The sequence below is a fragment of the Chlamydomonas reinhardtii genome, chromosome 7 (assembly GCF_000002595.2).
Source record: "Chlamydomonas reinhardtii strain CC-503 cw92 mt+ chromosome 7, whole genome shotgun sequence".
In the NCBI taxonomy this organism is placed as follows: Eukaryota; Viridiplantae; Chlorophyta; class Chlorophyceae; order Chlamydomonadales; family Chlamydomonadaceae; genus Chlamydomonas; species Chlamydomonas reinhardtii.
Genome location: NC_057010.1, coordinates 3012275 through 3024291, shown reverse-complemented (window position 1 = coordinate 3024291; position 12017 = coordinate 3012275). Strand labels below are relative to the sequence as shown.

General features: G+C 62.7%; 3 protein-coding genes across 3 annotated transcripts; 1 reads left to right on the top strand and 2 right to left on the bottom strand.

The window, feature by feature from the left end:
- Positions 1 to 17: 17 nt before the first annotated feature.
- On the bottom strand, positions 18 to 9076 carry CHLRE_07g333400v5 (uncharacterized protein). Its single transcript, XM_043064225.1, has 21 exons — positions 8804 to 9076; positions 8162 to 8297; positions 7728 to 7830; positions 7148 to 7484; positions 6775 to 6911; positions 6473 to 6547; positions 6144 to 6303; positions 5882 to 5970; positions 4274 to 4342; positions 3987 to 4089; positions 3581 to 3684; positions 3290 to 3435; positions 3038 to 3097; positions 2859 to 2894; positions 2530 to 2665; positions 2230 to 2355; positions 1922 to 2028; positions 1377 to 1547; positions 1139 to 1220; positions 889 to 959; positions 18 to 674 (listed from the first exon to the last, which is right to left on the bottom strand). The coding sequence occupies exons 1-21, from the start codon at positions 8868 to 8870 to the stop codon at positions 509 to 511; spliced, it is 2481 nt and encodes an 826-aa protein (XP_042922793.1). The 5' UTR covers positions 8871 to 9076; the 3' UTR covers positions 18 to 508.
- Positions 9077 to 9196: 120 nt separating this feature from the next.
- CHLRE_07g333350v5 (uncharacterized protein) lies at positions 9197 to 10162 on the top strand. Its single transcript, XM_043064224.1, has 2 exons — positions 9197 to 9819; positions 10014 to 10162. Exons 1-2 carry the CDS (start codon positions 9651 to 9653, stop codon positions 10127 to 10129), a joined length of 285 nt encoding a protein of 94 aa, XP_042922792.1. The 5' UTR covers positions 9197 to 9650; the 3' UTR covers positions 10130 to 10162.
- Positions 10163 to 10174: 12 nt separating this feature from the next.
- Positions 10175 to 12017, bottom strand: CHLRE_07g333252v5 (uncharacterized protein). The gene is made up of 5 exons (XM_043064223.1): positions 12003 to 12017; positions 11633 to 11693; positions 11284 to 11388; positions 10795 to 10930; positions 10175 to 10420 (listed from the first exon to the last, which is right to left on the bottom strand). The coding sequence occupies exons 3-5, from the start codon at positions 11381 to 11383 to the stop codon at positions 10201 to 10203; spliced, it is 456 nt and encodes a 151-aa protein (XP_042922791.1). The 5' UTR covers positions 11384 to 11388; positions 11633 to 11693; positions 12003 to 12017; the 3' UTR covers positions 10175 to 10200.

Genomic DNA, 12017 nt, shown 5'->3' with positions numbered 1-12017 from the left:
ATACAGATAGTGAAATCACTTGTCTGGGTTTACACTGACGCTCGTTGCCGCACCGCTGGCTGAATTCGCCCTAACGCGCGGGTGACGTCACTGACTTTGACCCATTGCAAGCTTGGAACGCCCGCCACGCCACCCTCCATTCCGCCACTGCCACGACGTCACGCCACGCAACGCTTTGTGCGGGTAAACCTGAACGCCTACGATGCGGTCGCCCATACCTCATAAAGTTAAACAAACCTGCACCGCGCCCACGAGCGGCCCAGACCAAGGCCCAGACTATTCATTTGATAAGATGGCATGTCTCGCTACGGCACGCACGCTGCACTGCAAGCAAGGGTTGTGGCACGCCAGTGCTGTAAGTTGTGAACCCACTTACGCTTGAAGTAACTCATTCGTTGGAGGATTGAACTCAGGCAGAGCGCAAAGCCAACATGCAAACCTAGCAAACAGGCATAGTTCGACCATGCCGTGCAACAGCAGCCTGGCTTTCCCTCGCCCCCTCGCCTCCTCACAACTCCGCAGCGGCAATGAGCTCCCGCCGCCGGACGCTGCCTGCGCCGTTGATGAGGTTGTCGCAGAAGTCCTGTTGCGAGTCAGGCAGGCCGTCGCAGTTGTAGTCAAAGTCGCCCGCAGTGCAATCCTCCACAGTGATGGTTGCCAGGGTGCGGGTGGTCCTGGGGCGGGTGGGGGGCAGCAGGAGAGGGCCTTAAGGGGTGGCGCCACCGGTGGCGTTGAGGGGCAAAGCAAGGTACAGCGTGCCCACGGGATTTCAATCAAAGAAGGCCTGCTGCCGCCCTAACGACTTGAGGAGCTGCCACACCATAATCAAATGCGTGCACGCACAAAGACGAAACGCGTGAGCCGATTTGGTGACTTCTGGGTTCGCACCTGCACAGCCGCACGCGGGCGATGCCGGTGGCGGTCGTGAAGCGCTCCACTCCCACGGTCAGCCAGCCACCCTGCAGCGCACAGCGCGGCATAGCACGCAGCAGGCACAGCGGGGACACGTTCGCCAGGGCAGGGCTGATGCCACACACGGGGTAGAACCCACCTACGTGGACCCGAGGCACCGGCCGTCAACAGCTTTCCCCTCGTCCACAAGACCCCTGCGAGACGGTCGTCCACCGGTCCTGCGTACCTTGATGTTGGGGTCACTGTACTTGCTGGGCAGGGCGGGCGAGGTCCACACGCGGGAGATGTTGAATGCTGCCGACCCAAACCTGCAGCGGCCGTAACGGGATGTACACGGAAGTTCAGCGGGACTCAGCAACATGCGGTGCCACGAGCCCTGACCCCAACCAGCCCCTTCCACTGCGTGCATGGGAGGGACTGTGCAACGTTTTAGCCCGCGAGCTCCTGCCATCGTGTGTGCTCACACTTGTGTGGTGGTGGGGATGCCGGCTGTGAGCAGCTGCCTCAGCCCGGTCACCACCAATGGGTTGTCGGTCTTAGCGCTGGCGGTGCCATTGTACTCGTGCACGGCCACACGGCTGTCAAAAGCTGGTCGAAGTGCGTGGTCGAAGCTTCCGCGGGTCGACTGCCGCTGCCTGTGTTCGATGGCGGGGACGGCACGGGAAATGCGAAGGGTTGGGCACGCATGGCGGCGGGTTCCTGCTGCTGCGGCTCTGAACGGTGCATGCACCCGTTGCGCCCTGTGACCACGGTAGGTGTGCCCATCATCTCCAACAGCAAAATTCACCCGCAACCCCTTAGCATCCCGCGTCACGGCATGTCATCCGCCTATCAAGGCCACAACTCCCAGACCGGCTATCGATCACTGATGCTCGCGAGCGCCGCCCCCATCGCACCTGAGGCTGATAAACTCCCCAGCATCCCGGTGCCCCTGACCACCCCGCATCTCACCTGCGGCTGATCAACTCCCCAGCATCCCGGTGCCCCCGAGCGCCGCCCCCCACCGCACCTGAGGCTGATGAAGTAGGCCTGCTGCAGCAGCCGGTTGTTGGGCGCGGCGTTGGCGGTGAGACTGAAGGCCGCGGACATGCGGATGCGGATGAGGTTCTTGTCGCCCTGCGGATTGTGGGTCACACAGCGCGTAGGGGCCTGGTGGTCAGCTTCGTGCGGCTGGGTTGTGTGGGTGGCGCTGCAGCGCCGGCTCGGTTCACCCTTCCCTCTGCCATTTGCTTGGCCACAATCAAAACTTCCGCATCCCTGCACCACGGGCGCGTGTGCACACACGGTTACCGTTTGGCTAACATACCCCCGCCTCACCAGATGCATAGAGGGGAGTGAGAAGTAGTAATTGACTCCCTCGTCCATGTCCCACAGCTCGAAGTCGCCGGGCAGCACGCCGGTGTCGTCGCCCGCGACAGGGCTAGCCCAGCCCGCCTTGTAGGCCTGCCAACAGACAGCGTGGAGGATGGAGGACGAGTTGAGGTGAGCCAGCAGCTGCCACCACAAGCTCAGCGAATACCCCCTGCCAGCAAACGAGCGACACATTCACCCGCCAAGCGCCGTGCCTGCCAATATGCAGCAGCCGATCCAGCAGCCCGCTGAGGGAGCCCGCCCCACCTGTGGCGCCGACAGGCACACGGGCCCTGCGGTCATGCGGGAGGCGTCTGGGTAGCCGCCGCCCATGGGGTCGGTCATGTCGTCGTAGGCGCCCACGGTGAAGGAGCTGCCGTCGCTGCCGGCGGCCGGGTACAGCCTGGAGGAGAGGCATTAGGAGGCGGGAGGAGGCACACGGGTTGAGAGCAGCAGGATGCGGTGCTCGGGCGACGGTCAAGGAGACAGGTATGTGTGTTCCCAGGTCGAAATGGAGGAAGGAATTCGCGACCGAATGCAAGGGAGGCGCAACTGAACGTGGGTCGAGTGGCTAATGCCCCTCGCGCCCCACCCACCTGCCGGCGTGGTTCAGGCCGATGTTGTGACCCAGCCTGTCAGTTAAGGAGCGGTTTGGGGGGGGGGGCAGAAGTGGCGTGAAATCAGGCTTTAGACACGTTGGACGGCATACGTACGTGCAGTTGCCGCAGCCTGCCACCCATCATGGATTCCCGCTCCTCACTGCTCCTCGACTTACTCCTGGAAGATGGTGGTGGCGTCAGGCAACCCCTGCTTGGACCAGATGTCATCCGTCAGGCTGCAACGCACAGCAGCACACACAGCGAACACAGCGGGAAGACACATACCCTTGCCAGTGCTGTAACGGGCAAACAGCCCCGAGCGGCTACTTCTGAAGCCATGCGCGCGTAGACTGTGAGGCCATAGTTTCAAGCAGCAGCTCCGAACCAAACGTCCAGGCAGCCCTCCTACCCAATCCACACCAGCCCACCTAGGAGTGGAGCGGATCCATGAGATGCAGTGCGAGGAGCCGCAGCCGCTGTTGGCCATGCCCCTGAAGCCACAGGCGGGCGCCTCGCTCATGAGCAGCAACTTGCGCTTGTAGAAGCGGATGTTGGCGTAGATGGACGGCTGGTTCTGTGGGGCCGAGAGAAGTCGGGGACCGTATGTAGCGCCTGAGTGGCTGAGAAGGAGCGTTAGGCAGAGGTGTGCATGGCGAATACAGGAGGAGTGGCGGAATGGGTGCCGGTACCGCCCGCTGGCATTAGCATGGCTCGCTCACCGTCTGCAACCAGCGCTTGGCCAGCTCCCACAGCCCGTACCGCTCGTCGTTGCCGCAGCGGGTGGAGAAGTCATAGTTGTACTGCACACCTGTGAGCCGGTTGTCTGGGGGGGGGGGGTTACATTCATGATTAATAAAGAAGTGAAGTCGTAGGCAGGTACAGGGCGGGCAGGCGGGCGGCAGCAATGTTGGTCGGCAGCATGGATGGTCAGCCGGTGCTGAGACGGTCTGTGGCGTAAACCCTCCCAACACCCAAACCTGCGTACTTTGACCACTGCCGCCTGTCAACCCCAAACTAGGTTCCTGTTTCGGGAGATCCCCCTCCCCGCCTGCTTGCTAGCGCCCCCGACTGAGTTTAGCACAAACAACCCACTGCCCCGCTCGCTCCTTGATCCCCGATGCTCACCCGTGTTGGACGTGACCGCCACGGTGCCGCTGCAGGGGACCGACACCGGCCCAAACACCAGGTTGGTGTCAGGAGGGAAGCGCAACTTGTTGTAGGAGCACACCTGCGGAGGAAGGAGTTGTCACGAGCATGCTCTCGTGTGGCTAGACTTCTGGCATGCAGGCATGGGCAGCTGCCGACGCATGCATGCATGGGTCAATCGGGAAGAAGGGGGGTCGGCATCGTGTGCCACCACGACGACTCGTTGCCTGTCAGCTGTGCACGTGGACAGGCATATGGCTACTCACCTCGTGGTGCCTCTGCAAGGTGTAGTTGTTGGTGGTGGCAAAGCGGTTGAAGAACATGCGGTTGACGGTCTGCGTTTGGAAATGTCGGGCGGAAGCAAGACTGGGTGCGACTCAGGGCCTGATTTGGTACTGTTGTGCTGTCTGCAGGAGTAATTCTTGGTTGAGGCCAAGCACCGCAAAAACCCGTCGCTATGACATCAACCCTAGCGTACACACACACACACATACATACACACACACACACACACACACACACACACACACACACACACAAGGGCACTGCCTGTGTCATCTGTGGATCGTCAGGGGCCATCAGGGCTTCAGGAAGTCAGGACGGGTCTTGGCGCTTCTGGCTGGGGCTCGCTTTTCCAATGAGGGATCTATGGGCGGGCCTTTGGGCTGAGGGCTTTTAAGCCCCCGGGTATTGCTTTTGCTAAACTGTACTGTACCTTTCAAATGGGCCGGGTGCGCGGAGCTGGGGTAGTTTGGGCGACCTGGCGGACTGGGCGACGACGAGCTCAACTTCAACACCTTCGTCGCCCTGTTCCCGCTGGTCTCGGTACCAGCACCGCGCTATTTGTCTCTTAAGCCCGCGTCACAGGTCCGGGACCCCGTCCGGTGCCCGCGATGCATGCGCGATGTGCCCATCGGTACCGCTCGGTCACCTTCTGCGACCACCTGATGGCTCTGGTGGCTATGGCGGACGGCGGACCTCGTCACGGAGTACGGCCAGGTCGCCGAGGCGTACGGCGCGGCACTACCCGCGACACGTCGCGGCGCGTGGTCACTATCAGGGGGGTAAGTGGATTCTGGGGGGTGGGGGATGGGGGGCTCGTCACGCACGGCCGACGCGGCCACTGCGGCCGCGAGCGTGCCTAGCCTCGGTGCCGCCGTGGAGTGGGGAGCGGGAGGCCAGCTCCCGCCAGCCCACGGCGCACACACGTCACACGCACACACACCAGCTTGACACGCGTCTGGAAACGCTGCAACCGCCGCCCGCCACGTCCCCCATGCCGCCTCGACCCCGTTTAGTCGCAGTGCCACCGCTAACTCGCCCTCTTCCAATAGTGTTATTGTACTTAGTGGGCGGGATTTGGGACGCGTGATACCTAGCTTGTCTGCTGCACGCCGCCTCTCTTATCGCCGTTGCCATTCACATGCCCGTGACCCTTCCTCGCTGCCGCCCTATGCCCATGCTTCCACCTTTGCCTATAGGTGAGCTCGACTACGACCAGCGGGCGGGAATCTGGGGATTAGGCGTGCTGGGTAAACGTTGTTTAGCGCGCCCAGGGTGCGGAGCATGGACGCATACAGGTGCAACGCGGGGTCAGGCCGAATGGTCGCCCGTGGGGTTCCAGGCTTATCGCGGGTAAGTATGACTACCTGGGTCACGACAGTCACGCGACGCTCGGTAAAAATGGTGGGTATCGGTAAGTAACTCCGTCGCGTCATTGGGCGGGCTTTCGTTTCGTTTTTTAACACACACACACACACACACACACACACACACACACACACGCACACACACACACACACACACACACACACACACACACACACACACACACACACACACACGCACACCCTCATGCTGTTCATGCTACTCACGTCGCGAGTGTACGTGAGGTTCTTGCCGCACATATGCATCAGGAAGGTGAGCGACGTCAGGTTGTACGGCTGATCCCCAACGATGAAATCTGCCGGCATCACGGGAAAGAGTGGCGAGTAGTTGTTCCAGATCCCACAGTGACTGAGACCTCAGTGTGTTTTCTCACCGGTCAGATCCTCAACGCGTTTGCGGCCATGTACCCCACAGCTCCCACATGCCCCGCTGCATGCAACTACGGCCCAACACCCCTGTGTTCCTCACCCTTGCCGCCGTTGCTGCTGGTCTTCTTGAATGAAGTGATGCTGAGCCTGCCGCGCCCGCCCGGCGTCACGATGCCGCTGCTGAGATCCTGCAGGCTGCGCCGAGTGCCGGCCGCCGCCTCCAGCAGCACCCGCCGCCGGATGGGCGTGGAGGGATCCACCTGGGGTTCCAGGATGAGTCGGGGCGGGCCTTGCAATACAGTGGCGGGCGCGTGTGGCACAGCAGCTTCCCAGTACACGATGTTTGTCGGCGCGCGCCAGCCATCCTTGCAGCGCTGTACGGTAAATAGGCAGCAGCAAGACATGCCCCTCCGCGCGCCCCGTGCTCACCGCCTGTGTGACTGTCACATCCACCACATCGCCCGTACGCAGATCCAGTGAGGGGTCGGCGGGATCGGCGTCCGTCTGCACGGCGGCGTTCAAGAGGCCAGTGGCCGCGATCAGACCGTGAGCAATGTGCAAGGAAGTGCCTGACGTCGCAAGCTCGTGTTCGGCATTGGCCCATGCTGCTTGGCACGTTTTGCAGCACACCCGTTCATCGCCGAGGTGCATCCCTGTCGCCGCCCAACTTCAAGTCCCAGCCCTCTGCCGCTGCATCCCTCCGACCTCCCGCGCCACGCTCCCGCTCCCACCTCCTGCACGAAGTCGGTGCTGTTGTCCACCCGCTGCACCAGCGCTATCACGTCCGTCTCTGCCGCCTCGTCGGCCGCGGAGCCGCTCCACGCGTCGTCAGCAGGCCGCATGTGGCCGTAGGCAATGGCCACCTCGGCTGTGGATGGATGCAGGTAGGGTGCAGGTAGGGTGCAGGTGGGGTGCAGGTGGGGTGCATGTGCAGGTGTTCAGTGGCGGCCACAGGCCTCGTGGAAGTGATACACGGGCACGTCGTGAAAGGTCGTGCAAAGCGAAGCACGAGTGAGCGCAGATGTCATATGATGGGGCTGTGCCTTTGTCCCGGGCCTCTAGGTTACCGGAGGTAGTCTCGGGTCGTGTGCCCACTGCTCTCACCTTGCGCGATGGTGGCAAACACCTCTGTGATGGGTGGGGAAGGCCCGAACACAAGAGCTGGAGACGGCGCCGGCGAGGGAGGCGCTTGCGAGGGAGGAGGCGGCGAGGGAGGCAGGGACTGCACGGGCGGCGGTGGCAGCAGCGGTGGCGATGGCCGTGGTGACGGCGGCAAAGGCGGCCGGGGCGAGGGGGGCGGCGGCGGCGGAAATGGCGGTTGGGAAGCCACAACCGGCGGCAGTGGCGAGGGTGAAGGCGGTGGCCGCGACAGCGGTGGCGATGGCGGCCGCAATGGTGGCGGCGGAGACGATACCCGTGTTGAGTTGCTAACTTTCACTCCCTGCAAGAGTGGCATCACCGGCAGCAGCACACAGCCAATCACCAACAGCACACCCACTATGGCGTTGATGGCACCCACCCCCTTGCCCACCTGCTTCATCTGGGCCGCCCATCAGCACGTGTATCCGCGCAAACGCGGGAAGGAGCACTATGCCACACCCAACAACCCGCCCCGTCTGCCCAACCCGCATGGGCACCTGCCCCGCATCGGGTGCCGCTACACGCCTTCTCGCCGGTTGCGCACCTTGGTTGTGCACACCAGCCCCAGCGGCGTGAGGTTGATGCGCAGGGTGCCGTGTGTGGGGCAGGTCCGAAGGTCCACCTCCGCTGGCCAGCCGAACGCGCACCTGCACGCCGCAAACATCTCATACTGTCACGTGTAGGCGTCCCAAGCGCGCTAGTTAGCTCCATTACGGTATCCCATCCGTAGTGCGCGACCTGAACAACCCTGCGCAGGAGCCCTCTCGAACCAGAAGGTTTATTTACCAGTTGTCAGTATCAGATGCTGGATTGGTACCGCGCATGCGGGGTGCACGCCAACACCTGCCGCGCAGCCCGCCAGACCCCACCTTCCAGTGGTCCACAACATGCAAACACACGCACCCTTGGGTGCGCGCACCGGGGTCGGCTCGCCCCCCGCCTTCCCGCCCTTCCAACCGCTCGTTGCCCCCCACTCACCGCTTACACCGCAGCACGCACTCCGCGGCATCGAAGTCGCATCCACGACAGCTTGTGCTCGCTGACAGGACGCCAATTACAGCACGCCATGAGGCGAAAGGACAGGGCCGCTGGTCGTCGGACGCCGCACGGGCGCCTGCGGGCCGGAACGGAGGCCGGCGGGATGCAGTACACTTGCCAGACCTACAACCGAGGGATGCCTCCTGCCGTTAAACCAAAGTCCCTAACCCTACTTGCCCCGCGCAACCCGCCAACCCACGCCGCCAACCCGTTCTGGACACAGCACCACCCCGACTCGCCCGTGCCCCACCTTCCCGAACCGAAGTACCCACCCGCACCGATCGAATCCCCATCTGCTAATGCAACCCAGCCTACCAGGCTCGGCCCTAATGCTTTCCCTGTTCAGCTTCGTGCTCCCCCCATCGCGTGTCACCCAGGCCGCCCCACCAGCCATAAGCCCCGCTGCGTGCTGAGGGGCGCGACTTCTCCGTCCGGCATAGTGTGCTCAGGCTGGCCGCAACACTTATACCCCCTGCACCCCTCTCGCCGGTCGCCGGGACAGGCCTTCGAAGAGAGCATCCTGTCATCCCCAGTAACTATGTTGCCTTGCCCCCCATAAAGGCATTGCCGCATCCCACGCACCATTGCTCCTGCTCTGTAGACCCAGAAGTGCCAGGCACAGCAGCACATTTAGGCTCCGAAGAAGCATGGTCGTTCGTGTTTGCTACCGGCTCTCATACTTTCGCCTATGGGCCATTGTTAAATGCATCACCACTGCATAAACGTCAGTATATCAACTGAGCATAGTCGCGTGCCTAATGAGCGTGATATGTCGAGGGCGTTACTTGGGACAGCTTTTCGTCTGCCAACGGCGATTATGTCCTTGTTATCCATGCAGCAATACTGTAGAGAATCTCTTACAATGTATTCTTATGGAAGGAAGGTAACGAATGCGAATGAGAGACATGTGTGTTTCTGCCCCATTCTGCCGCTGCTCGGCACTTCCCCGCGAATCCCTGCGCCCGAATGCCCCCCATCATGTCCCTGCCCGCCGCGTCCCGGCACTCATCTCACCGTCCTTGCCATCTGCCTCTATTGCACATTGTGCAAATTCCTATTGCCACCGCAGGCCTGCGGACAGGCTCACACAAGCAGCGCTAACGAATTCCAGTAGGAACTAGGAAGCGCTCAACAAGGAAGTGTTTTTGCATAAATCGATGCACACTGATGATATGCCACTGTTGATTTGCGATGTGTCAAATTACAGGGAGTTCACGAAGGGCGTGGCCTCGCCGGTGTTGCGCGATGGTGCCCGATGGATCGCGCAACACCCAGGCCGACGTTCTACGTTAGGCCTCACTATTATGCAATGAAATACGCCTGAACAAATAATATCGTTCAGACCCACATTCATAAAACCCCTACCGCAAATCTCCAGGTTGCACAGAATCGGCAACACGAGAAGGCCTGCAAAGTTCCACAAATCGAAATGATGCTTTCATCGCATGTACGAACCAGGCCTGCGGTCCACGCATCGGCCAAGCGCTCAGCACAACTTGGAGGTCGGGGCTTCGCGCGGCTGCCTCCTCTCAGGGTTGCCCCTGTCCGGCTTGCACCCGATGCCAAGCCCGGCTTGCATGTGCGCCAGAGCTACGCAGGTAGGCGGGGTGCTTCAGACGTAGAAAGGCTGGGTTGACGGGCTGGGGTTTTCTATCCTTTCCCACACGCATGAGTTACTGCCCACAGTGCTGGTGCGCCACTCACCATTCTGGCTCAGACGCTGACGCTGCGCGTGCCGACCTGCTCACTGCGTAAACCAACCCTGATTTTTCGCCATTTTCCGGCCGTGCAGGCGGCGCCTCCGCCTCGGGCGCCTCCACCCAGCAGCTGGAGTCGCTGCGCAAGGAGCTCAAGGCGCTGGAGGAGGAGCGTGACACGGCAGTGGCCACCGGTGAGAGGCGTGTGTGAGGACCCGGATGCGCGGATGCCTCGGCTTGCAATGCGGGGCAGGGCGAGCTACGAATGCCTCCATTCCACAGTTACCCATCGCCAGCGTGTCCTGGCGCGCTGCAGCGTCTCCGCCTCCGCGTTGCAACACACACACACACACACACACACACACACACGCGCGCGCGCACCTGCACGGTCTTGCCCAGCCCCGTCAGGCGGCCCAGCATGTCTGTGCGCGCTCCCGGGTCTCCCATCAGCGGCTCCGAGGCGTAGTCGGGCGGCGTGGACACCAGCGGCTGCAGCGTCACACTGGGAGGTGGGGAGGAGGGGGAAGGGAGGGGAGGGGAGGTGGGGAGGAGGCAGGAGGGGGCGTGTGAGGATGGGCACTAAAGCCATACAGCGCGGAGCGGGCGTGCCAGGCATGGGCCCAACTGACGACGAGTGGTATGATGAAGCCTGGAGGCCGTGTCAAGAGGGAACCCAGTCGCCCTGTGGCGCAGTCCTGTAGCCGCTCACGACGAGAGAGCACACACAGTGCAACCCGCGCCAGCTGCCTCGCGCCCCCAGTGCGGCAGTGCCTTGAGCCTCGCCCCCCTCTCCTCCGCGCTCTCTGGGTTCTGGGGTGGCAATTGTTGACTTTGGGATTGAGACTATTTACCCGCCCCGCCCCGCCCCGCCCCGACCTGTCGTACAGTCCCGCCGCGGCGTACTGCTCCAGGTCCTCGGCGTTGGCGTCACTGCGCGCAATGAGGGTGGCGGCGCCGGGCGCCCGCAGCGCCGTGCGCTTGGAGGGCAGCGACACCAGCGTGGGGCCGGCACCTGGGAGACAGGCAGGGTGGGGCAGGGGGGGGGTTACATCACGGGGTTACATTCATGAATACGATAATTTAACGGGGTAGAGCTACATTCATGATTATATAAGAAGTAGAGGGGGGGGAAGAACTTGGGCACGTGGCGGCATGGGGACAGGCGGCATGCCCGTGTGGGGAGCGTGCAGCAGGAAAAGGACGAGGACAACACTCCTCTAACGGTCGGGAGAGAGCCGTGCGGAGGCGCGCGCGAATGATCAGCCCACCACCCGCACGAGTACATGACTGGTGGCCCCGTGTGTGCCCTCAACGGTGCCGCAACGGTGCCCCCACGGTGCCCCGCCGCCCCGGCGTGTGGCTCACCGCTGCCTCCGTCCAGCAGGTCCGCCGTGAAGCCTAGCGCGCGGCCGGGGTAGTTGCCCACCAGCGTCTCGCCCATACCCACCACCACCTCGCCCAGCATCTCGCCTGGGGGGGGGGGCGTACATTCATGATCAGTTTGGTGGTAGACGGTAGACAATACGGGGGAGGGGATGGAGGGGAGGCGAGGGGGGACAGCTGGGGTTAGGCACGCGTATGCGTGTGTGTATGCGTGGGGTAGTCAAGGTGCGGTGATGCCGCGGCTCTGCGGGTGATGCGGGGAAGGCCCAGGCAGCCCTGCAAGCCAAGAGCCCCTTCCCCACAACCCGGCATTTCTTCACTGGGTACTCACCCGGCGTTTGTGTGACGGGGTTGGATGTGTGCAGCACGAACGAGTAGTTGAAGGGAAGCACCTGTGTAGCCAGGGGCGCAGCAGCAGGGGTGGGCAGGGTCACGTAGGCGGAGTTGAGCACCACATCCCCCGAAAAAGGGGGGAGGAAGCGTGTCTCCCCGCGGTGTGTCCCTCACAACTTCTCCCGCCAGACCACACGCGCTCCCAGGCCCCCGTCTCGCACTCCTAGCAACCTACTGACGTGGCGTTTCATCCCGCTCATCCCCCCAGCCCCCTCCCCGCCTTCACTTCTCATACAGTCATAAAACGTAACCCCCGCCCACACACACACACTAACCCCGCCCCCACCCCCCCCCCCGCCCCCGCCCACCTGCTGCAGCAGCAC

Excerpts from the sequence above, each read along its gene's own strand:
- CHLRE_07g333400v5 (XM_043064225.1), bottom strand. The coding sequence starts at position 8,870 with ATGCTTCTTCGGAGCCTAAATGTGCTGCTGTGCCTGGCACTTCTGGGT. Across the intron at positions 3,685-3,986 it reads GGCGGTCACGTCCAACACGG|ACAACCGGCTCACAGGTGTG; the intron begins GTGAGCATCGGG and ends CCCCCCCCCCAG. Across the intron at positions 2,666-2,858 it reads GGCCTGAACCACGCCGGCAG|GCTGTACCCGGCCGCCGGCA; the intron begins GTGGGTGGGGCG and ends CCTCTCCTCCAG.
- CHLRE_07g333350v5 (XM_043064224.1), top strand. The coding sequence starts at position 9,651 with ATGATGCTTTCATCGCATGTACGAACCAGGCCTGCGGTCCACGCATCG. Across the intron at positions 9,820-10,013 it reads TGTGCGCCAGAGCTACGCAG|GCGGCGCCTCCGCCTCGGGC; the intron begins GTAGGCGGGGTG and ends CCGGCCGTGCAG.
- CHLRE_07g333252v5 (XM_043064223.1), bottom strand. The coding sequence starts at position 11,383 with ATGCTGGGCGAGGTGGTGGTGGGTATGGGCGAGACGCTGGTGGGCAAC. Across the intron at positions 10,931-11,283 it reads CCTGCTGGACGGAGGCAGCG|GTGCCGGCCCCACGCTGGTG; the intron begins GTGAGCCACACG and ends CCTGTCTCCCAG. Across the intron at positions 10,421-10,794 it reads GCGGCGGGACTGTACGACAG|TGTGACGCTGCAGCCGCTGG; the intron begins GTCGGGGCGGGG and ends CCCACCTCCCAG.